Below are 24,997 nucleotides of genomic sequence, written 5' to 3'. Positions count from 1 at the left end.
AGTGATGTAGGGAGAGTGCTGAGGAGTGGCAGCATGTGAAATGTTCCTCAGGAGAGCCGACACGGAGAAGATGGACTGAACTTCTATGAATTGAGGCAAAGCATCATTTCGATCTAGATGGTGATAGTCAAGCATGTCGACTACTACACCAGCTGCTGGAGGGGGCGGGGCCGCGCGGCGCCTGCACCGGAAGCTGCTGGAGGAGGCGCGAGCCGGGCTGGGACCGGAAGCTGCTGGAGCGTGCGTGCGGGGCGGGGCCGCGCAGTCTGCGCCGGAAGCTGCTGGAGGAGGCGAGAGCCGGGCTGGGACCGGAAGCTGCTGGAGCGTGCGGGGCGGGGCCGGAAGCTGCTGGAGGGGGCGGAGCAATTGAAGGTGTCGAATGTTTACGGTGAAAGTGGCCGTTCTCGGGCGCCGCCGTTCCCATTGCCTGCCTCGTATGACTTCCCCTGACATTAACGCCCCGGTCACGCTGCTCGTCCCTTCCCCGGCGAGTCTCAAGCGGTGAGTGTGCCCGTCTCTCGCTGAGGCCAGCAATGGAGCCTACCCGGCCCGGCCCAGGCGGGGCTTCCCATCTCCTGAAACAGCCGCGGCCTGGGCGGGGTGGGCCTTGGGACCGACATCATTTTAGCGACTGTTTTCCTTTAATCTCGGGTTTTCCGGGCTGCTGACAACCTAGTTACTGCCATGTCCTCTGTATTACTGTGCAAGATCAGTAAACCCGGAAGACTCGGCTTGTTCCCATTAACTCCTCCACACGGCGAGATGTGGGGAACGTGTCAGAATATTGATAAAGTGATACCAGTTCAATATTCCCCTTCTACATATTGGGAACTTTGTGTTTATATACGGCAGATCTTGTCTAATCTAAACCATCCGAAAGATCGCTCTTAAATGATCAGATGGCCAGAAGTAATGGAAAGCCTGAATTTTCTAAAGCTCTTTTCACAATCTCAAGACTTTCTTTGGACTTCAGTGAGACAAATGACTAGATTGTGTGAAGTTAGCTGAGGTGTAAATATTGGCCAAGATACACAATCCGTCCCCTTAGTTGAATTAATTGCTGTGTTCTCACATTTCAACAAATCAAAATATCAAACGTCAACAAGAGAATACGTCTCAATTTAATCATGAATTAATGTGCTGTAACATCTAATGATGACTATATATTTAAAGCACAAAATATCCAAGTATCAAAATTAAGTGTCGGGACTGTTTGCATTGGTTATTCGAGTCTGCTTATTTGAAGTGGATTTGTGAGCAAAACACATGTCCAGCATACAATTGAAAGAAATAGTTAAGGAAATAAATTATACAAAGTTGTTTTGTGGGAGGAACTTTTGTGGGCATCTTCCACTTTATATCTTTTGTACATCATGAATTTGAGTTGCTTACCTGGTTTGCAGGAGATTTCAGTTGTACTCGTCACTGAAGTGTATTCATCAGTACATGATGGGCTTTTAAATGATTTATGGAATACAGTTTTCTTCAAATAGTGGTTGAGTTGTAAATGTAATTGATTGAAGGGAAAGAGTTGAAGAGATAGAATAATATGATTAGAACTACTTTGTATGAAGGGGGAAACACCAAAGATGGACTGGTTGGCCTGAAAAACCTATTTCCATGTTGTCATTTCCATTACTATAACAGAAGCCAGTTTCAGAAAAATGTTAAGCTTTAGAGTGTTTGTCTTAAATCTTTAATGTAAATTCTTAGAGATTTGTTTGTGATGGAGAAAAGATGAAGAAACTATTGTATAAAATGCACAATATGGAACTTACGGGGCAATCTAATTTCAAAGGGAAGTCACCTTGAGAGGTACACAAATGCAAAATTCATTTTAAAAAAGCCATTACTGTTCCTTTCTTGAAGTCTAAGCACAATTTGCTAGACCCTCCTTAATGATGCTGTAACACTGGAAACTCTGTGTGCAGATGACTGTGAATGATGTTTTATCTCTTCCCCTCTATGTGAAAGTATCTGGTCTTTATTTAAAACCATAGCTAATTCAGGGCCTTACTCAAAATTGTGTGTTCCACATTGCACAAAACAATTTACCTTCCTTTATGTTGTGCTGTTCAAAATAGGGTGATTATTCCATTCGCCAGAGTAAGGATCCTGACTGGTTAAAGTTTGATATTTTGCAATCACTTGCAGGTAAATTCTTGCAACTCTTGTTTTCATGTTTCCCTATGTGAGGGACTCCTGCAAACATTGACATTCTCGGGGGCCCATTTGACTCATCTGCAAAGTAAACATTACTTTTTAATTGGTATGGAACAGCAGAAATAAACCTTAATTCAATCAATGCAGAAAATATATAGAAATATGATTATCTCTCAGATCTCCGTGTGAACACCTGGGCTCAAACTTGCAAAATTGCATTTAGGCTTAATGAAATGTTATTTTAATAATATGTAAAATCTAATATTGATTAAGTCCGTGAACGTGCTGAAGCCAAAGAATACCCATCTTACATAGAGTTAACTGACAAATAATTCTAAAACCTCAATGTATTTCCACTGAAGTTTAAATTTTAATTCTCATCTTGCATCACTTTATTTCTTGTAGGAAGCGAGAAGTTGCCAAGGAATTGATTGAAAGTTACTACTGTCAATTGACACAAGGGTGTGGAAATGGGTTATGTGTCAACGAGAACTGTGCTTCCTGCCCAGGTTTCAAGCAGCTGGACAATAATCAAGCTGCAGCCAGAGCTCTGGAATTGTATCGCACCAGGGCAGAGCTATGCACATCTTGGCCCACGAAAAAGCCAAAATCTTTGCTTTCCCAAAATGTTTCATCTGACAAGTACAAACAGAACAACGGAAAGGCTGTTGGGAGTGACTTTAATGTGATCTGTAGTAAGAAACAGCACCAGGACAACTTTCAAAGTAAGACTTTTTTTGTAGGGTAAACATTAATTGGCAAAGCTGAGCATAATGTATTGCTTATTTTAAAGCATTGATATTCATTACATTGATCAAATACTGGATCATGATGAGTCTTAAATGTGCTCTTTGTCTCTCCGAAGAACTCAACAACAACCATGTACAGGAGCACAGCAGTGTATTGCAATTAAGAGGCAATGGTTAGTCAGCATTCTTAGCTGTCTTAATAAAATGTGTTTTAAAGTTTACATTTTCTTAAAGAATCCAAACGTTTTTTCCTCCGTTCCTGAGCGTTGTTGAAATGTTTATATGGTGGATGCTCTAAACTCTTAAGTCCTTGAAATAAATGTCTCCAATAAGTTGGTTTCTTTTTTACATTCTATCATGTGGAACATTCTAGAAGTAAGTATACTTGGAAGTTCCTGCACCTGAAGTGCCTTTTCTTTCAAACTGAACTTGTTACCTCAGCTGCTCATGTGCTTCCTGGGTTTGAATAATGGTGTTTTGTTTTGTTTTTTGCATGGTTTACTAGCTTCAGATTAGTGTAGCATTTCATGTATTTGTAGTTCCACCAGATTTTGTTTCTGTGCCTATTTTTGTGGGGCCCCCTCCCCCAACGTGAAGTTAACATCTTCCTGGTGATCTTGATTTGATTTCATTACCTAGCATTAGAAAAAGGGAATTTTTAAAAAATGTAGATGAGATTATATTAATCAATTTTAAATTTCAAGATTTTACCAAGATTATCTTCAAGGGCAAAGCCATATTTGCAAATTTTCATTTGTAAATGTTTTGGTTTTCAAGAACTTGGTCAACTGAGATGCTAAATGTTTTATTTTTAAACTCCATTGTGCAACCAGTTATGAACAGTTTTGGTACCCATGTCTAAGGAAAGATATACTGGCATTGGAGACAGTCCAGAGAAGGGTCACTAGGTTGATCCCTGGTATGGAGGGTTTTCTAATGAGGAGAGGTCAAGTAGATTGGGCCTGTACTCATTGGAGAATGAGAAGTGACCTTTTGGGACATATATAGGATTCTCAATGGTTTGACGAAGGAGATACTGAGAGGATGCTTCCTCTTGTGGGAGAGTCTAGGGCCAGAGGGCATGATCTCAGAGTGAGGGGTTGCCATTTAAGACAGATGAGGAGGCATTTCTTCTCGGAAGGTAGTGAATTTCTTTTCCACAGAGAGCTGTAAAGGCTGGGTCATTAAGTATGGTCAAGGCTGAGATGGACAGAAGGGAATCAATGGTTATGGGGATAAGGTGGGAAAGTGGAGTTGAGGACTATATCAGATCAGCCGTGATTTCATTGAATGGCAGAGTAGACGTGATGGGACGAATGGCCTACTTCTGCCCCTACCTCTTATAGTCAATGGAACTTTTACTGATGACGTCCTCGTCTGAACACTTTTGGTGATAGTGGAATGTGCGCAGAAATTGAATAAGTTTGGTTACAAGGTAGAGGAGCTTATTTGTTTAATGTAGTTATTTATCTTGGTGGAGATGAAAATAAATGCTTCAACCATGTTCCTTTATTGTCTGAACAACTGATTTATTTCTATTGCTAGACATAACCTACCTTACCGAAGAAAAAGTGGACGAAATTCTCCGTGTATGCAATGAAACAGGAGACGTCGCACCACTGGTGCATGTTATTGGTCGGATATTCTCCAGTGCCGAAACACTAGTTAAGAGCTTTAGGAAACCTGAAATGAAGAGAAATTGTGTGAGCTCCTTACCAGAAAATACTCCGGATAATTTGGAAACAGGTGCCGAAATGCGTGCAGTAGCTGGATGTGATCATTCGGCAGCTTGCTGTTCTCAACAGAAGCCCTGGGATTGTCTTGGGCAATCATTTAAGCTTGAAGAATTGACTGTTGATGTCAAATCCGTTCGGAGGGTCTACAAAAAACTTCTGGTACATAACCGGATAGAAACTGCACTGATTAATGCTTTGATGTATCTATCGCCAGATGTCGAATGTGAATTAAGTTATCACAATGCATACACCAGAGATTCAAACTACCTGAACCTGTTCATAATTGTCATGGAAAATCACAATCTACATAGTCCTGAGTATCTGGAAGGAGCCTTACAAATGTTCTGTAAAGCAATGTGCAAGCTTCCTTTGTCAGCACAAGCCAAATTGATCCAACTGTGGTCAACGTACAGCTCCACTGATATCCGCAGAATGGTTGAGGTTTTTCAGCAGCTGATCACATACAAAGTTATAAGTAATGATTATAGTTGTCGAAATTTGGTAAATGAAGATGACGTAGTAGTTGCAGCAGCCAAATGTCTAAAATTGGTATACTTTGCAAATTTGCTGGGTGGCATGTTGACCATAGAGAATGACGATGACGAATCGCCACAAGAAATCAGCGAGGGAAGTTTGCATCAGAATCTTTTGATCGAGGACACACGATACAAGAAGGGTCCCCGGGTGGATCCCTTTGAAAAAGAGCTTCATTTTAAGGCTCTTGACTGCTGTCGACCAGTGGTACATTATGATGAATTTGTTAACGAGTCATTAAACAATGTTCTTGCAATGGATAAAGACTACATATTTTTTAAAGTAGACAGTGAGAAGAAGTTTTCTTTCTTGACGTGTCCATTCCTTCTTACCCCCTATACTAAAAGTCAAGGCCTCTATTATGACAACAGAATACGGATGTTCAGTGAAAGGCGTATAACTGTGCTGTACAACTTGGTACAAGGACAGCAAGTTCAGCCTTATCTCCGACTGAAAGTAAGACGTGATCATATCATTGATGATGCTCTTGTACGGGTACGTAACGATAATTTTCTGTTTGAAGAATATTCTGTATTGTAAGCATTTCTGAGAATTATTGTTTTAAGTGCAACTGCAAATAGATTTAACCTGGCATGCTCAACCGGTGTGAAGCTTAAATAAGGTTCTTCATTGGGATTTGTGTTTCATTGTCATTCTTTGGGGCAATGTCATCGATGTTGAAGCTAAGTGATAGTCTCTTCATTTGCTCAGTAATGTGCAGCACTGTTATCTTTCCGCAAGCGTGCAAAGAGTTTGTACTGTGTAGATGTGTATGATGACCTTTGCCCGACAGGTGCACAGCACTCTGCTGTGGCGTATGATGGGGCAAATGCTGAGGTCTTGATTAATAGTTTTATAGTTCTCCCCATGTCTGTTGATTAGTGATTGAGAAAAGTTAATTTTCCATCTAAGTCATACTCCAATCACAAATTAGATTTTAAACTTAAAGCCAATTAATGCCAATTAGGTATGAGGGTTAAGGTTGTTTGGGTAAATCCACTAAAATGTGTTATGGTGAATAGACAGTGGAAACATTTGAAGAAATCAATCCAAAATGTTCAGAAAAAGTACATTCCATTGAGACAGAAACTCAGCAAGAATGATCCATCCATACTTTACTCAGGAAATTAAGGGTATTATTAGATTAAAAGAAGAAGCTGATAGTGTTTCAAATAATAAGATTTCATGATTGGGAGTGTTTTAGAAACCAGCAAAGAGCCACCATAAAGTTGATGAAAATGGAATTTGAATGTAAACTAGCCAGAGTATTTAAAAAAAATTGTTGGAGCATTTACAAGTGTATCATAAGGAAGAGAGTAGCTAAAGTAAATATTAGTTCCTCATATTGTGTGGATAGCACAATCGCTTCACAGCTCCAGGGTCCCAGGTTCGATTCCGGCTTGGGTCACTGTCTGTGCGGAGTCTGCACATCCTCCCCGTGTGTGCATGGGTTTCCTCCTGGTGCTCCGGTTTCCTCCCACAGTCCAAAGATGTGCGGGTTAGGTGGATTGGCCATGATAAATTGCCCTTAGTGTCCAAAATTGCCCTTAGTGTTGGGTGGGGTTACTGAGTATGGGGGATAGGGTGGAGGTGTTGACCTTGGGTAGGGGGTAGGGTGCTCTTTCCAAGAGCCGGTGCAGACTCGATGGGCCGAATGGCCTCCTTCTGCACTGTAAATTCTATGTAAAAAAAAAAAGCAGAGACATGTGATTGATGAAATGGTAGAGACAGCAAACAAGTCTTTGTGCCTGTCTTCACAGTAGACGTTATATTAAAGAAATAGAGGGCAACCTAAGGGATGAAACGAGTAAGGAAATGATGGTACTTAATGTCAGCAAAGTAAAATGACTGAAGGAACTCAAAGGACTAAAATTTGACAGTTTAAATGGGCGGAGCGTCGAACAAGTCCTGGTGTCCTCATTTGAAGCCAGGCCCACAAGCACGCAGGCAAAATAAACTATGATGGACTGGACACTGTTTGGATGGTCGAAAAGCATCTCCCTCGCCAGGCCCTCTACTCACAAATGTCCAGTATTTCAGGGAGGACAAAGAAAACACTTGAAAGACATTCAAGCTGTCCCTGAAGTGTGGCATTAATGACTGCAAGAAATGTGCGAACAATCATTTAAAATGACATTTGCCTGGCAAGCTACATCACACTTTTGAGTCACAAGACCTTGAAGCAGAGCAGTCGCAGAGAAGGGAGGCAAGGAAGCAAATCCTTCAATCTAGATTATTGTGATCCTAGACCAGACCCTGACAGTGGCTAGGATGCTGGATAGAAACAGCAATATTTTACTTTAAGACTGTGCGGAAAGGATACTTTGCTTCAGTAATGAGGGCTTTGTAAGGAGAAAGTCATGTCTCTCGAATTTGTTTGAGTTTTTTGAAGGGGTAACCAAGAAGGTATATGCGGGCAATGCGGTTGACGTTCTCTACATGGCTTTTAGCACGGCCTTTGACAAGATACCCCATGGTATGCTGTTGCAAAAGGTTCAATCTCACGGAATCCATATTTATTTTTATATATATATATGTAAATTTATATATATGTAAATTTATATATATGTAAAAATAAATGATTTGGTGAGAATGTAGGAGGCATGGTTGATACGTTTGCAGAAGACACCAAGATTGGTGTCATAGTAGATTGTGAAGAAGGTTATATAAGATTGCAACAGAATCTTGACCAATTGGGCCAGTGAGCTGATGAATGGCAGATGGAGTTTAATTTGGATAAATGTAAGGTGATGCATTTTGGTAGATCAAATCAGGGCAGGACCTACTCAGTTAATGGCAGGGAGTTGGGGAGAGTTACAGAACAAAGAGACCAAGGGGTACAGGTTCATAGCTCCTTGAAGGTGTAGTCGAAGGTGGACAGGGTGTTGAAGAAGGCATTCAGCATGCTAGGTTTTATTGGTCAGAATTTGAATAAGGGAGTTGAGACGTCTTGTTGAAGTTGTACCAGACATTGGTAAGACCACACGTGGAATACTGTGTTCAGTTCTGGTCACCCTATTATAGGAAATAAATTGTTAAACTAGAAAGAGTGCAGAAGAGATTTACGAAGATGCTACCAGGACTTAATGGTCTGAGTTATGAGGAGAGGCTGGATCGGCTGGAACTTTTTTTCCCTAGAGCGTAGGAGGCTTAGGGGTGATCTTATAGAGGTCTATAAAATAATGAGCATAGATATGGTAGATAGTCGACCTCTTTTCCCAAAGGTAGAGGATTCGAGAACTACAGGGCGTGGGTTTAAGGTGAGAGGAGAGAGATACAAAAGAGACGAGAGGGGAAATTTCTTCACACAGAGGGTGGTAAGCTTCTGAATGGGCTGCCAGAGGCGGTGCTAGAGGTGGGTATAATTTTGTCCTTGGAAAAAGCAGTTAGACAGTTGCATGGGCAGGGTGGGTACAGAGGCATATGGGTCAAATGCAGGGAAGTGGAACTAGATTAATGATAGAAACTGGGCGGTATTGGCAAGCTGGGCCGAAGGGTCTGTGTCCATGCAGTAAACATTTGTGACTCTATTGCACGAATAATTAGGAATATGGTCTATTAAAACAAACTTTATTACAAACACGGTATTAAAATCTTTAAAGTCATGCCAGAAAGTAGCTTACTAAAGATTACCCCTTAAACAATACTACTTAAAAAAGTGAAAACATTACAATTGATTGCTTCTTCTTCACATTAAACAACAAGAAAAAAATGCATTTCAGCTCTCAATCCTCGTTAATAGTAATCTTTATTTTCACAAGTAGGCTTACTTGGATTTAATCTGATACAAATAAAGTTTAATTTCAAAGGTTTAATTTAAAGGAATAAATCATGGCAGGACAGCTCTAAGGCGTGGTCTGCTCCTCTTGCTCCGTGTGGCAGGCTGGGAACAGTTCCAGTTCCCAGGGTCAGCATGTGTGCAGGAAGTGTCTCCAGTTACAGCTCCTGGAAGCTCGAGTTTCAGAACTGGAGTGGCGGCTGGAGACACTGTGGAGCATCCGCGAGTCGGAGAGTATCGCGGATAGCACTTATAGAGAGGTGGTCACACCGCAGGCTCAGACTCCGTAGGAAGGGAATGTGTGACCACCAGACAGCAGGAGAGCGATGCAGGTAGTGCAGGAATCTCATGTGGCCATTCCCCTGCAGAACAGGTATACCATTTTGGAAACTGCAGAAATGTAAATGAAGCTTGGAGCTTAAACTTAAAGCGATTGCTTAATTCCCAACACACACAAATTACAGAAAACTATTTCTGTTTCCTAACAGCGTAAACAATATTTCCATGGTTCCAAGAATGCTTATCTGCAAGAAAGGCTGGAAGGAAGTTAACTCTCTGGTAAACTCAGTAATTTCTTAATAAAGGTTAAGTACAGCTTCAGTACGCTAGGATATTGCTGTTAATTTTAAACAGCTGCCAATTTAGGCTTGACTAAAATAAGCTTCCACAAAAACTCTTACTGGCAAAACGTTCCTCCGAGTGCTCTGATTTCCTACCCCAGTCCAAAGATGTTCAGTTTAGGTGGATTTGCCATGCTAAATTGCCCCTAGTGTCCAAAGATGTACAGGTTAAGTGGATTGGCTATGATCAATGCGCAGGGTTACAGGGATGGAGCAGGGAAGTGGGTCTAGATAAAGTACTCTCGATGGGCCAAATAGCCGCCTCCTGCGCTGTCGGGATTCTCTCCATTTGATGAAAACATATGGTAATAGGAATCTTTTGCCTTGCACTCAGATTAATCTGCTTTTGGGCAGTAAAATATCTACTGCAGGAATACTTAAATCTAGTGTAATCATTCAGCAAATAAGCAATGTTTTTCCAGTGAAATTGAACCTTGAAAATATTGCTCAAGATTGTACCAAGTTAACGTAACCAGCTGGAGCTGTAAACCAGCTATAACATTTTAATTTGTTGTTGCTAGTTTTGGTGGAACTTGGCTTTTCTGTTTGAAAACAATACTGGTTTTCTCTTCCTCATCTACAATTGATATTCTGTGACATCTGCAGATTTAGTGATGCAACTTCTGAAACCTTCCACTAAGGTTGGCTTTACTCACTTAGAGTTGAATTATATGGTGAGAGTTTTCTGCTAGGCATTCACCAGGTCGGGCTTTCTCTGCCCATCAAAATGAGTAGGGAAGATTGGAAGGTTGATAAGCACACAAGCAGATCTCACTGCCATTGTATTCATGGTGGAAAAAGATCTTGGTTGGGAGTTCACTATTTTACATCATTGACATATTTAGGTATGTGTGGTTTAATCCTCCGCAGTAAATTGAATTATCTTTAAATAAAATATCACCATATACAAGTAATTTTCAATTGCAAGTTTTGTATTTCTTGTTGGTGCATTATTTACTGGGGGTTGTTTCAGTTATAGACAGTGACAGAGGCATAGAAATAATAAAAGCTTGCCTTTTCAATTTCATTGTTAACTATTTACAGTTCAACTTTTTTTCCACTGTGGACCAATCAATTAGTACAAAACACTTCAAAACCGTAATTGTATATTTGGCCTGTCACAACTTCTACCTCTCTTTTCTTTATAATTTTAATCACAAAGAATCACAGAATTGTTATTGTACAGAAGAAGGCCATTTGGTCCATCTTGTCTGCACCAGCTCTTTGAATCTGTCTTCATAACTGAAGTCCCTCATCCCCAGAACCGTTCTTATGAACCTTTTCTGCATGCTCTCCAATGCCTTCACATCCTTCTAAAGTGGGGGCTCAGAACTGGTCGCAACTCTCTTAACTGAGCCCAAACTAATGATTTACAAGTTCAACATATCCTCCTTGCTCTTGTACCACATTCCCCTATTAATGAAGTCCAGTATATTGTATGCTTTCTTATCTGCTCCCAACCCCTCTTGTCACCTTCAATGATTTATGCACATACACACTCGGGTCCCTCTACTCCTCCACTCTCTTTAGAATTGTACACTTTATTTTATATTGTCTATGTTCTTCCAACCAAAATGCATTACTTCACATTTTTCTGCATTGAACTTCATCTTCCACCAACTTGTCTATGTCCCTTTGAAACCCTGCAGTATCTTCCGCACAGTTTATATTGCATCGTGTAAATTTTGAAATTGTGCCCTGTACACCAAGGTCAAGGTTATTAATATATGTGAAGAAAGGTAAGGGTCCCAACATTGACCCTTGGGGTACTCCACTACAAACCTTCCTCCAGAACGGAAGACATCCATAGAACATAGAACAGTACAGCACAGAACAGGCCCTTCAGCCCTCGATGTTGTGCCGAGCAATGATCACCCTACTTAAACCCACGTAACCCATATACCCAACAATCCCCCCATTAACCTTACACTACGGGCAATTTAGCATGGCCAATCCACCTAACCCGCACATCTTTGGACTGTGGGAGGAAACCGGAGCACCCGGAGGAAACCCACGCACACACGGGGAGGACGTGCAGACTCCACACAGACAGTGACCCAGCCGGGAATCGAACCTGGGACCCTGGAGCTGTGAAGCATTGATGCTAACCACCATGCTACCGTGAGGCCCCTAACTAACCACTATTTTGTTTCCTGTTGCGCGGCCAATTCTGTAACCACGTTGCTACTGTCCCTTTTATTCCATGAGCTACAATTTCTTGTGTAGCACTATTGGAAGTCCATGTACACCATGTCAACAACATTGCTCTTACCTCTTCAGAAAAACTCCAAATTAATTAAACATGATTTCCCCATCAGTCCATTTTGACTTTCCTTAATTAACCAGCATTTGCCCATGTGACTATTAATTTGTCCTGAATTTTCCGACCATCTAAGCATCGTTCACAGCTGTTCAGTGGTTCAAAGAAACCAAAATAAAAGATCATGTTTGATTCTGATAAATGCTGTAGGAATTTAACTGTACTGTACAAGGGATTTGAAGATTGCAGTCTTGAAGGATTGCCTATGGCCATTATACTAATATTTTAGTTCATTGAACAATGCACCATCCATTCGTTGCTGTGAACTGTGACATTTTCTGTCTCTCGTTTAATAACCCTGAGCTTCATTTTAAGCCCAAATGATACCATAATGGATTATAGTTATTGCAAGTGTATCTGTATAGGAACCAACTTCCATTCTTTTTTGAAATGGTAACTGTGCAGAGCTGAACAATGTTAGTGCATAGTTGGGAATTTTGTTCCTAAAATTCCGAGAGAACTATGTGCATGATGTTCTGGCATATTACCTCTGAGTTTGTTGACCAATTTTCTTGTTTAAAGTATTTTTTATTTGTGTTGTTTTTCAGTTGGAAATGATTGCCACAGAGAACCCTTCAGATTTGAAAAAGCAGCTTTATGTGGAATTCGAGGGGGAACAAGGTGTGGATGAAGGCGGAGTTTCCAAGGAGTTCTTTCAGCTGGTGGTTGAGGAGATTTTTAACCCAGATATAGGTATTTCTTCAACCTCAGTACATCATTTAAATAGCCAGTGAGCGTGGATTCTTTCCCCCATCTTAGTCGGGAGAAATGTTAAGAATTTCCTGTCCTGTAGGAGTATCAAAGATCAAAAGTAGTTCCTCTAGTCTGTAATATTTGCTTTATTCTTCGAGAACGTAATCCAAAAGAGCAGGTGTGGTACATGTTACTTGGGTTAAATTTGTGAAGTAAGGACATGCCAGTTGAAAAGTAATTGCCCTGGACAAAGAATTGGAAAGTTTAGTGAAAGTTGCCAACTTGATGGATCTACAGGTGGGAAAAATGGTTAACTATCAGAAATCAAGACTTAATTTACAACAATATTTCAAAACAAAAAGAAACATTGTTAGTGAGGATGATGCTGCCAGAAAATAGAATTCCCCACCCCTGCCTCTTTTATGCAGTGTCATGAAGTATAACGTAGCCAAAGCAATGAAGGTGGTGTGCCTTCCCTCAAAAAGCGCCTGAATGGCAATTTTCTAGTCTAGCCTAATGCACCTGTGTGGCACTTCACTTCCATTTCTCATAACATTGTTCTAGTGGCTTTTCTGAGTGTTTACTGATTAGTGCCAATTTTAGGCGGTTTTATGGGAATACTCATGGATTATTGGATTGACACTCCTAAACCATTTTTTTAAGAGCTTGACTGATCAATGTTTTTTAGGTTGGGTTCAGATGGAAATATATTATTGGTGTTTCAATGTACTTAAAATCCCTGTTCAAATGTTTATCATTCGCTTGGGATCATGATTGGCTTTTATTCATACTGTTCTGAAGGTGCTTTCAGGCAAATTTAAATGTGGTGAAACTGAGTAATGGGGTCTTGTGGAGGAGAAAGAGAGTGTGAATCATGATTGACATGAAAATCACTGGACAGGAATTAAGTGAAAATGGATAAATACAAATTCCTGTAAGTGTTATCAAACTGTCACGGTAGATGAATGAGTTAAAGATCCTGTTTCCTCAAGTGTTTGGGCAAGTAGTTAGTCAGCTTAAATTTCCCTGTAGGCAACAGGAGAATACTTGAATTTTTTTTCTTCTTGTAGGAATGTTTGCTTATGATAGCCAAACAAAACTGTTTTGGTTCAACCCTACCTCTTTTGAGAATGATGGACAATTCACACTAATTGGAATAGTGCTGGGTCTGGCAATCTACAATCACTGCATTCTTGATGTCCATTTCCCAATGGTGGTTTACAGGAAATTGATGAGCAAGAAGGGAACTTTAGAAGATCTTGCCGACTCACATCCAGTAAGTTAATCCTGAAACTTCTGTTTTGAAGTAAATTTTCATCGAATTGATTTGAAGAATATATATTACAAGATGACAACATCAACCATAGGTCATCAGGGAATCAGGTGGAATTGGTGGCTAATGGATTTCAATAAACTATACCCATTCTACTGCACTAGAAGTTAAAAGAGAAAGAAAAGAATGGATTTTATGGAAGTTCCAAAACACTTGGAAGCTGATGACTCACCTTTTGAAGTGTGCTTTCCGTTATAATGTAGGAGATGTGGCAGCTAAGATGTACGTATTGTTTATTGTGAGGGGAGTTAATTACAAAAGTAGAGACGTTATGCCTCAGATGGGTTGGGTTTGTATCCATGAGAGTTTAGAAAAGTAAGTGGCCATTTGATGAAAACCTTTAAGAACCTGAGGGGTATTGACAGGGTGGATGTGGAGAGGATATTTCCTACTGTTGAAGAATATAGAACTCGGAGTCAACTATTTCAAAATAAACGGTCACGCATTTAAGACTGAAATGAAAATTTATCTGAGGGTCGTGAGTCTTGAACCCTCTTCCTCAAAAGGTAGTGGAAGCAGAGTCTTTGAATGTTTTAAAGGCAGATCTAGCTAGATTCTTGGTTAACAAGGTGGTGAAAAGTTATCAGCAGGTAGGCAGGAATGGGGTTGAGCTTACAATCAGATCAACAATGATCTTGTTGAATGGCAGAGCAGGCTCATGGGCAGAGCGACCTAGTCCTCCAAATTTGTATGTAAGTATGTATCTCATCTAACATATGTCACTTCAAACAGTGCAACACTCCTTGGTACTGGAATGTTAACCTTAATTTTTGTGCTCAAGTCCTGGAGTGGGACTTGAACCCACAACCTTGACTCAAGTGAGTGTGCTACCAACTGAGCTATGGCTGACACACCAGTTAACTAAATGTAACCATTCCTGTTGGTCTAAGGAACAAGATGTCATTTTATGTAGCAAACTTGTGCTCCATGCAGAAGCCCAAAAGAAATGGGAACATTTCTGAATCAGTAAACGAATAGGGTGAATTAATATTTATCCATAGAGGTAAATGAAATATTCTTGTGAATGCAATCAAATTTTACATACGAGAAGGAGGGCTTTGGAAATTTTTAAAATTATAATCAGACTGGGAAAATTCACCACAGTACCTTGCCATCTTGCTCTGTCCTCTACCAATATTTCGAGGCTGTTGTCACTCTTTATTCATACCTTTAAGAAAGAGTAAAGGCCATTTACCTATCTACCACATATTTTTATATCCTTTTGTGCATTTTTTAAAAATGTCTTTATTATATATTCAGTAGTTTTCACAATTGTCTATCATGCTGAATGAACTGCATAACAATTTTCAACAGAGCTATCTGTCACCTCCATAATCATGGTAAATAAATGAACGAGATGTAGGTGTAGTCATTTGCAGTATCAGTTGTGTACAGATGTGTAATAAGTGGATTATCAATTGTCTGAATCAAAAGGAAAGCCAACTTAGCTGAATAGGTTTGCTTATTCAAAGCATTTCTCATTTTGTAGAAGGGAAAACTTTGCTTGTCAACATTATTAATTTAAAAAATTTCACTGAACTTTGGAAAAACCAAAACCATTTTGTTAACGAGCTATCAAAGTCCTTCTACCTCTGTTCCTACCTGAGGCGACAGAAATGTTGTACATAATGTCCATGTTTAATAGTGAGTTGAGCTTCAAATCTACGTTCCTGTCAGTCACTGTCATAGCTTAATTTTACTTGAGAAGCATCACTCTCAACCACCCTAACTTCCACTGTATTGAAATTACAACTCGTTTAAAACATGGCTATTTAGAACATAGAACAGCACAGAACAGGCCCTTCGGCCCTCGATGTTGTGCCGAACAATGATCACCCCACTTAAACCCACGTAACCCGTATACCCATAACCCAACAATCCCCCCATTAACCTTACACTACGGGCAATTTAGCATGGCCAATCCACCTAACCCGCACATCTTTGGACTGTGGGAGGAAACCGGAGCACCCGGAGGAAACCCACGCACACACGGGGAGGACGTGCAGACTCCACACAGACAGTGACCCAGCCGGGAATCGAACCTGGGACCCTGGAGCTGTGAAGCATTGATGCTAACCACCATGCTACCGTGTGAGGCCTTCTAGTGGCTCCCTTCACTATTTCTAGTGGCTCCCTTCTTCCCAACACATTTAATTCAATATACTTACCCTCATTTAGAATGCCTTCAACAGTATCACCTCTCTGCACGTATTTGAGCCAAATCCAGCACAATTGCAACTACTGAGGACTGTAACTTTAGACTACTCAGAGCTGCTCTGTTACAGGACTCTGAGAAACTGAAAGTTGTCTCAGCATGCCCCTGCTACATTTCAAATCCATGTTGTAATTTGGATTTGCCAGTTAAAAATTGATTTTGTTAATGTGACTTCTCTTCATAAAATATATCATGAGTTTTTGAAAGAGACAAGTTGCACATTGCAATTAAGTTTGTCGACTTCTTTGATTTGCAATTTTGATAAGGTTAAAATGTCCTTCCTTCTCCATGCTATTTCTCTCTTTCCAACCTACTTAATTTCTCAGTCTTTCTTCATTATCAAATTGGATTGCTCCAACTTGTAAGGATTCACTGGTTCTCTTTTGCTGGAGGAGGGGGATCATCGACCATGGGACCTTTGGAAAGGAAGATCAAGAGGCGAAGCACAAGGCACTGTTATCAATTTTTCTCTTGGGAACATTTGTAGACTCGGTGGTTAAAATTGGGTAGATAGTAGTTAAATCTAGAAAGGTGGTATGGAATAAGGCACATGAAGATTAAAGAAATTTGAATTCTGTTTTAAAAATCTGGAGGTGACTACTGGTACTAGTAAAAAGTGACAAGGAAAGCTGGTCTGATTGTTGTAAAACCTGACTGATTCATTAATATCATTTTAGGCAATAAAACCTTGTCATTTTTATCGGGCCTACCCTATATGTCTCCCAATGCCACGCCAATATGGTTAACTCTTAACTGTCCTCTGAAGTGGTCAAGTAAACCACTCCGTTGTATAAGGAATCTCACCATGGGGGGGTGGCACAGTGGCTAGCACTGTTACCTCATAGCACCAAGGCCCCGAGTTCAATTATGGCCTTGGGTAACTGTGTGGAGTTTGCACATTGTCCTCATGTCAGCATGGGTTTCCTCTGGGTACTCTGGTTTCCTCCCATAGTCCAAAGATGTGCAGGTTAGGTGGATTAGCCATGCTAACTTGCCGCTTAGTGTTCTGGGATGTGCAGTCTGGGTGGGGTTACGGGGTTGCAGGAATAGGGCGGGATCCTGGTCAGGATACCCTTTTAGAGGGTTGGTGCAGACTCAATGGGCCGAATGGCCTCCTTCTGCACTGTAAGCATTCTAGTCTATGACCACCACCTAAGAATAGCTAGGGATGGGCAATAATGCCATAGCAAGAAGCCACATAATGGATCATCAACCAAAATATTGAGGATTGGCAAACTGATTTCCATGGTTAGGATGTCAATTCATTTCTTCAATTTTAACACCAGCAAGTCCATTTTGAGAAATATCTATGACTGAAAGTTTTGATAATTCTGACTTTAATATGCCAATTAGATACTAGGTTCTTCTTATAATGCTTTAAAAGCTAAGGTTTTAAAAATGTAAAATGACTTGATTTATTCCCTCATCAACCAGTTCAGATGTTGTACTTTTAATCCCAGTATTAATCGTATGTTTAGTATTCAGTTTACACAGAATTTGGTTTATAAAACTTGGGTATAGCTAAACTATAGGACAAAATATATGAACTTCTCCATTCAATTGTTTTTAATTGTCCATGTGCGTGCATTCAAGCATCAATCTATGGGTCTGCAATCACATTTTGCCCAGAGCAGGTAAGGATAGCTGTTTTCCTTCCCTAAAGAGCATCAGTGAACCCAATAAATTTTTAATACAAATCTTTACCCAAGAGGCTGTGGGTATTCAAGTCATTAAATATATGTAATTGTGATCAAAATATTTTTTGATATTGATCAATGGATATGCAGGTACTGCTGAAGGTGCAGTTGAGGAAAACAATCAGCTGTGATCTTGCTGAATGTTACAGCACGTTCAAAAGGTCTAATTGTCTTCTCTTGTTTTGTATGTCTTTATGTTTACTGTATTTGTAAACTATCAAGAAGTGGCTTTATTAATAAAAGGGTTCCACAACCATGCAAGGTTTCAGTACAGTTAAGTGTAAAATTTGAACTGCTGAACCTAACCACTCATTCAGAATGTCACTTTTTGTTCTAATGGCTTGGGAATAGATGAACCATATAAATCATTAAGGTCTTTGACTCAGTACGTCAACAGTGTTGAGTTAGTTGGACTGAGGCACTGTAGTTTGCTGAAGTTGGCCAAGATTCTTCAGCCTGATCGCAATCCTATCTTTCCTGTTAGTAATAATATTTATTAGCATCACAAATAGACTCTGTTGAATTACACTGAAGACAGGGTCAAGCTTGACAATGCTCTTCCCCGATGGCCTATTTGGTAAACATTCGCAGTAGTCGGGTCTGCCCATGATGTCTGCAACTTTGCAAGTTGGGCAACTGTGCAATTGTGGTCGCATTTTATGAAAAAAATTAGATAAAAGGTGGAATTCAAATTATTTTAAAAAGATAACAAAGATGATTCCAGAAATACAAGGGTATGCCAATAGGCTAAAGAATATGAAAAGGTGGGATTTTTTTCCCCATGAAAAGAGGGTAGTGTAGTAGAAATTTGAAAAATTATAAAAGATTTGATAGAGTAAGCACAGAGAATTTTCCACTTTATTAATAATAATCTTTATTGTGGGAAAGAACAAAACTAGAGGCCATAGATTTAAAATTAGAGGTACATAGATTCACCAAAAAGGTCAAATGGGAAATTCAGAAACCTCCTTACCAAGGGAATGATGCGAATGTGAATTTCAGTACCTTATAGTGACTGAATAAAGTGAATAGTACAGACGTGCTTCGAGGAGGCTAGATAGGTATATGTGTGGGAAATAGAATAGTGGGATTTGCTGGTGAAGTTAGATTAAGGAAGATGGGCGGAATCTCAAGTGGAGCATAAATGCCGACTTGGATTGGCTGTACCAAATGACCTGTTCCTATGCAATGTAATACTATATAATGGCTTGTTTTCAAATACCTACCTTGACAAAATGGAGAAGTATTTCTTGGTTAACCTAAATTTGAGATTAAGCATACATATATGGCGCTATTCAGAAATCCCACAATGGGTGAATCGCATGAGAGCCCCAATTGAGCTCCACGCCAGGCACAAGGCCAATCGCGAGTCACCTGACTCGCACCACCTGGCATGATCTGGATCCCGCTCTTGCTGGGTAAGATCCAGATCTGCTTATTTAATATTTAAATACCCGGATACTGGATTCACCCAAAGCCTGGTACTCAACAGCTGCGCCTGTGACACATCGTCAGGGTGCTGTTTAGTACTGGTCCACACAAACGTGGATCAGGCATAAAGGCACCACGGATGGTCTCGCAATCCGGTGGAGACTGCCAAATGGTCGGGGACAGGGCAGGGTGGTACCCTGATGCTCTCCCTGTTAGCCTGGCATTTTGGTGATTGCACCTGCCAAGAAACACCCCGTTAAACGTGCCTCGCAGCAGACTTAATTTTAAGTCTTCTGAATCACGTACATGATCTCTTGTCTTAGAAATAGAAAAATCAATGGAATTATGTTTTGGAAATGGTGTTGCAATGAAACCATGTACCATCATCAGTTGTCATTTATGGGACTCTGGATGAAGTTAAGCAACACTCTGCACACTCTTGCATTTAAGGGTAAATCTTCAAAATGATGTATAAATAGATTATGTGAAACCAATTTTTTGCAGATACTATATCGAAGTTTGAAAGACATTCTGGAATATGAAGGGAATTTGGAGGAAGATATGATGATCACCTTTCAAGTTTCATATAGTGACCTGTTTGGGGTGCCAATTATCCACAACCTGAAAGAAAACAGTGAAGAGATTCCAGTAACAAACCAAAATAAAAAGGTTAGTATTGGCTTTGCCTACACAGTGGTGCAGTGGTTAGCACTGCTGCCTCACGGGGCTTAGGTTCCAGGTTCGACCCTGGCCCCGGGTCACTGTCCATGTGGAGTTTGCCCATTTTCCCTTGTCTGTGTGGGTCTCACCTCCGCAACCCAAAGATGTGCAGGTTAGGTGAATTGGCCACACTAAAATTGCCTCTTAATTTAGAAGAAAAAATTGGATACTCCAAATTTATTTTAAAAGCATTTAGCAAATAGACGTACGATCATTAAAAATGGTCAGGAATAAGCTGATGAGCTGCTGTGTTCCACCAGTGTAACTCAGCATGATGAGAAGAAGTTCAGTTCTTGTGCTTTTGTGTAACTTTTAATTTCCTCTGCTGTCAAGAAGTGGTGAGAAAAACTGTTAATGAGTAATTGATCCCCAGATATTATCTCATGTATATGATCCCCCCCCCCCCATCGACTTAATATATATAATTATAAATTTATAGCTCTAACATTGTAATTCTTTGCAAAGGATTTCATTGAATTAAGTATGTTAAGAGAATTGACACATTAACTTATTGGCCTGACAGACAAATAAAGTCTCCACTAATTTCAAATTCTGAAGGAATACGACTCCACACCTGTAAAATACAATTTTCAGGGCCAGATTGGTTATTTGACCCATTGAAAGCTTGCTTCTGAGCAATCCTGACTTTGTCAGGCATAAATAGTGGGTAATCAATAATGTAAAGGGATCTGGAGATAGTTTTGTAAAGAGATTGAAGTGGATGAACAGCCATGATTGTATTGAAAGGCTTTGGCCTACTCCTACTCCGATGTCCCCATGTAACTACTGAGTAAGTGTAACAGCTGCACAACCTTGCATTCATTTCAATGCCAAATCTATTGGTGAGTTGCTGCGATAACCTCTTATAATTTATATAAATGACTTGGATGAGGGGACCAAAGGTAAGGTTGTTAAATTTGCTGAACTCCCAAAGGCAGATAAGACCCAAAGGAAAGTAAGATATGAAAAGGGATATAGATAGATTACGTGAGTGAGCAAAGATCTGGCAAGGAATATACTGTGGAGGAGTGTAAAATTGTCCATTTTGGCTGGAAAAATAAAAAAGCATATTAACTAAATGTGTGAGATTGCAGAGTTCCGAGATGAAGAGAGATTTGGGTCCCCTCGTGCTTGAACACCAAACACAAGTATTTCGGAAAGCTAATAGAATATTGCCATTTGTTGTGAGGGGAATTGATTATAAAAGTAGGGAGGTTATGTGTCAGTTGTACAGGGCATGGTTGAAACCACATCTAGAATTCTGCGTGGAGTATTGATCTCCTTATTTAAGCAAGTATGTATGTGCTTTAGAAGAGTTCAGAGAAATGAGTGGGCAAAGACCAGGCAAGGAGTATAATGTGGGGAAGTGTTAGTTTGCTAAACTAATACCTGGATTGGGCAGGTTGTCCTATGAAAAAGATTGGATAGGCTAGCCTTGCATCCGCTGGAGTTTACATGAGTAAGAAACAACTTAATTGAAACATGTAAGATCCTGAGGTGTCTTGTCATGATTGATATACAAAGAATTTTTCTTCTTATGGGAGAATCTAGGGAACTTTGTGTAAAAACAAGGAGTCGCTCATTTAAGTAAGAGATGAGAATTTTTTTCTGATGCGTGTAAATCTTTGGAACCCTTTCCTCCATGTGAGGCTGAAGTTACAATCAGATCAGACATGATTTCATTAAATGGTGGAGTAGGCATAAAGGGCCAAGTGGCCTACTTCTATTTTTTTATGTTTGTATGTATAGCACAACAGATCGAGAAACAAGTTAACTTGGACCACAACTTTGGCTTTTAACTGCAAGTACATTCTCTGGAAGTTGCTGTCTATTTTATTCCATAATGATGAGTGCTGATAGCTTCACTGATATTCTCAATGCAATCCTATCTGTTTGTAGTATTGTTACGGAGCAACATGTGAGGAGTGAAATCAAGGAAAAAAATGTTTTTGTTTCTGCTAATGAATATTGCAGTTGATGTACCTTTAAATGTATTCTGACCATGTTGCTTTTATTTTTGAAAACCCTAGTTCAAAGTTAGTAATTTTATTTGAAACTGCAAATAAGCATAAGTATAGGCAAAAAACTTCATTTATGACTTCACTTCAGATGCCATGGTCCAAAACCAAGATTTGTTTTGCAGACATCTATAAGGTTGACAAGAGAAGACTAAGAAACTGCAGAAGTTGTAATCATATTGCACCAAGCTTTAGGTTAACAAGCATTTCAGTTATAGGATGAGGGAAATAAATGTTGAAGAAATTGAGTTACAGAGGATGGCCATACGATATTGTTTTAATTTCAATATGTAGGGTGGGGAAAAGACATGTAGGACAGCATATTTGGGGCTTAGAAGATATTTTGGTCAAGAATGTAAGCATTATATCAGTCCAGTTTTCTATATATATTGCAGCTTTCACATCAGTCTTTGTATACATCATAAAGAGAGGATTGACATCAACTGGGCTGAATTTCTATCATGCAAGTTTTAAGGTTTATAGATACTAAATTTAATTCCCCTCTAAATCACCTGGTAAACTAAGTTCACAATAGCCTACAAATTACCATAAAATGTGACAAAAAAGTTTACCAGGCATTTAAGAGGACCCCATTTTTCTGGCCCCCAAAATCATATTCTTGCATATACTCAACATATAAGTTAACCGTTCCTTTTAACCATCACATGCTATACTTGTATGAAGAGTCCATGTCGAATTATCACACAAATGCATGTTTTACTTAACCAGTACCTTATAACTGGGTGTAAGGGACCAGGTAGATGATATGGGTTGTGTTGTGAAGATGCATGGGGGTTTAAGACACCACTATTTTTTGTGTCGGATGCCAATGATATTTCACACATGCACCCGGTGGTTCACTTTTGTATGTGGTGCATAAGTCGATCCCTATATTTGAGGTCACAAGACTTCAAAGGTTGATTTCATTGCAACGTCTTTGGTGCATCAATCCATTGATTGTTACGATCCAGTTGGGGACCATTCCAAAATGCTTGTTTTAACCAATAGAATTATGTCACAAGATTTCACTTTTATTTAAAAAAAAGCGAACTTTATTGTGTATATATAACAAAACAAGTGCAATAATTTTTTATATATATATATATATATATATATATATATATATGGTTCATGACTATATATGCTGTGCACTCAGGTTTGCTTCCTACTTCCTCCAGAAATTCTCTTATTAACCATATCAGTCTTAAAGTTATTGACTTCCACAGGCGACACACATAAGTATACCAAAATCCTCTGGAGAATTTTGCTCAGCCCAGCTTTTCTCCGAGGCAAAACTTTTCTTTACCCTCTATTCATTGTGGCAGCCTCTGCCCCTTGTATGGGTTGCTTTTCCATTGCTTCCGAGCTAATCTTCTGGTTACTTTTGCAGTAAGACACGATGAGGCCTACTGTAGATTATTTCACAAGCTTCAAACTAGGCAACCGTCTATCGTTTGTTCCTCACAAAATTCAAACTGAGATTAAAATATACCTGTCTTCCAGGCAGTCGAGAATGATGTTGGTATTTTAATTTGTCTACAGTGCAGTTCTACCTAACTGTCATTTATTTTGATTAACTTTTCTGTAAACTGTAAAGCACATGGGGTCCACACTTCCAGCTACATTGAAACCAGAGAGCCGTCCTAAACATCCATTTCCATGATGACGTAGTCCACTCTGGCTTATCCTCAAATTTTAAGTTAATTATCTCTCATTTACAATTTCTCCAACTAAGTAAGCCCACCTGCTGCTTTATAGCCGTATCTCTTCTGACTCTATTAAATGTAAATAACCTTTTGACCGTTAATTTTTTTAGATATTTTGGCAATCTCTAAAGCCCAGCATTTTAATTACCTTACCCATAGAAATTTAATCTTCCCAGAACTAAAAATTACCTCTAAAATATTAACGAGCCACGAACGAGATATTCGCAACACCATTGTCCATGAATTTACAATAGAATCTAATGTGAAATTAGTTAACTACTTGCCCCAGAGTAAGTTGCACTAACATTACTATTTTATTCACAACATTTCAGTTAATAAAGCTAATTGTTTGCTCTGGATGTAATCTGTAGCAATATCGCTTGGGTATAATAAGAAAACTGCGAACCAAAAGCCGCCAAAAATATGTCAATTAATTATTTTTTCAGTCACAACTTTAAGCAAGAACAGCAGTGGATTTTGTATACAGGATGCCACATGTAGCAGTGAGATGGTAACAGGATTTTGTTTGTCATATTAGTTGAGGTGTAATCCTGACCAGAACACTGGGGGAATTCCCTGTTGTACTTCACTTGAGTGTTTCACATATACTTGAAGAGTCTTCAAAAGATGGCACCTGCAACAATACAGAATTCCCTCAGAACTGTCACATTAGATTTTACAAACATAAGATGGCATAGAAGCAGAGAAGGAAACTATTGGCCTGTCATGACCACCTCCCATCTATGTTGAAGAGGAGATTCTAGAATTTATTGAATGCTTCCTGTATGTTGGCGGCCACCTTTGACAATGAGATCCAACACCGAATCAGCTCCATCTTTTACTAACTATAGTAGTGAGTATTTGACAAGCTCCCAGGGCAAAGTCCCAGCTCTGCAAGTCAACACAAGCCCAAGTGTACAGAACCACATTCCTGTAATACAGTGAGATCTAGACTGTATCAGTGACACAGAAAGGTGCTAGAGAAGTTATATTAGCAATACCTCTGCCACATTCAATTGGGGGACTGTTGAACACATACTGGTGTCCTTGAAGTAAGCTTTGCAAGTATTCGGGCAAAATTGCTGCAAAATCAACCTTGATGAGCTGGATGCTGTGTTCAAATGACTGAAAAGCATCTCCGCTGCATCTCATCTCATACGAACTAGGAACAGGAGTGGGCCATCTGGCCCCTCGAGCCTTCTCCGCCATTCAATGAGACCCTGGCTGATCTTTTGTGGACTCAGCTCCACTTTCCAGCCCGAACACCATAACCCTTAATCCCTT

General features: G+C 39.8%; 1 protein-coding gene across 2 annotated transcripts in view; it reads left to right on the top strand.

Moving 5' to 3' along the window:
* The first annotated feature begins 333 nt into the window (after positions 1–333).
* LOC119962938 (ubiquitin-protein ligase E3A-like) overlaps positions 334–24,997 on the top strand; it is a 57,631-nt gene continuing 32,967 nt past the window's right edge. The window contains exons 1-7 of one of the 2 annotated variants that reach the window (XM_038791246.1): positions 334–501; positions 2,569–2,888; positions 3,029–3,085; positions 4,458–5,677; positions 12,449–12,593; positions 13,664–13,869; positions 19,774–19,938. In XM_038791246.1, the coding sequence (XP_038647174.1) occupies positions 380–501; positions 2,569–2,888; positions 3,029–3,085; positions 4,458–5,677; positions 12,449–12,593; positions 13,664–13,869; positions 19,774–19,938 (2,235 nt within the window). In that variant the 5' untranslated portion in view covers positions 334–379. The remainder of the gene's footprint in view (positions 502–2,568; positions 2,889–3,028; positions 3,086–4,457; positions 5,678–12,448; positions 12,594–13,663; positions 13,870–19,773; positions 19,939–24,997) is intronic. The other variant, XM_038791247.1, reaches the window with a different exon arrangement.

The sequence above is a fragment of the Scyliorhinus canicula genome, chromosome 3 (genome assembly GCF_902713615.1).
Source record: "Scyliorhinus canicula chromosome 3, sScyCan1.1, whole genome shotgun sequence".
Taxonomy (NCBI): Eukaryota; Metazoa; Chordata; class Chondrichthyes; order Carcharhiniformes; family Scyliorhinidae; genus Scyliorhinus; species Scyliorhinus canicula.
The sequence above is the reverse complement of the archived record's forward strand: the minus strand, read 5'-3'. Positions and strand labels throughout refer to the sequence as shown.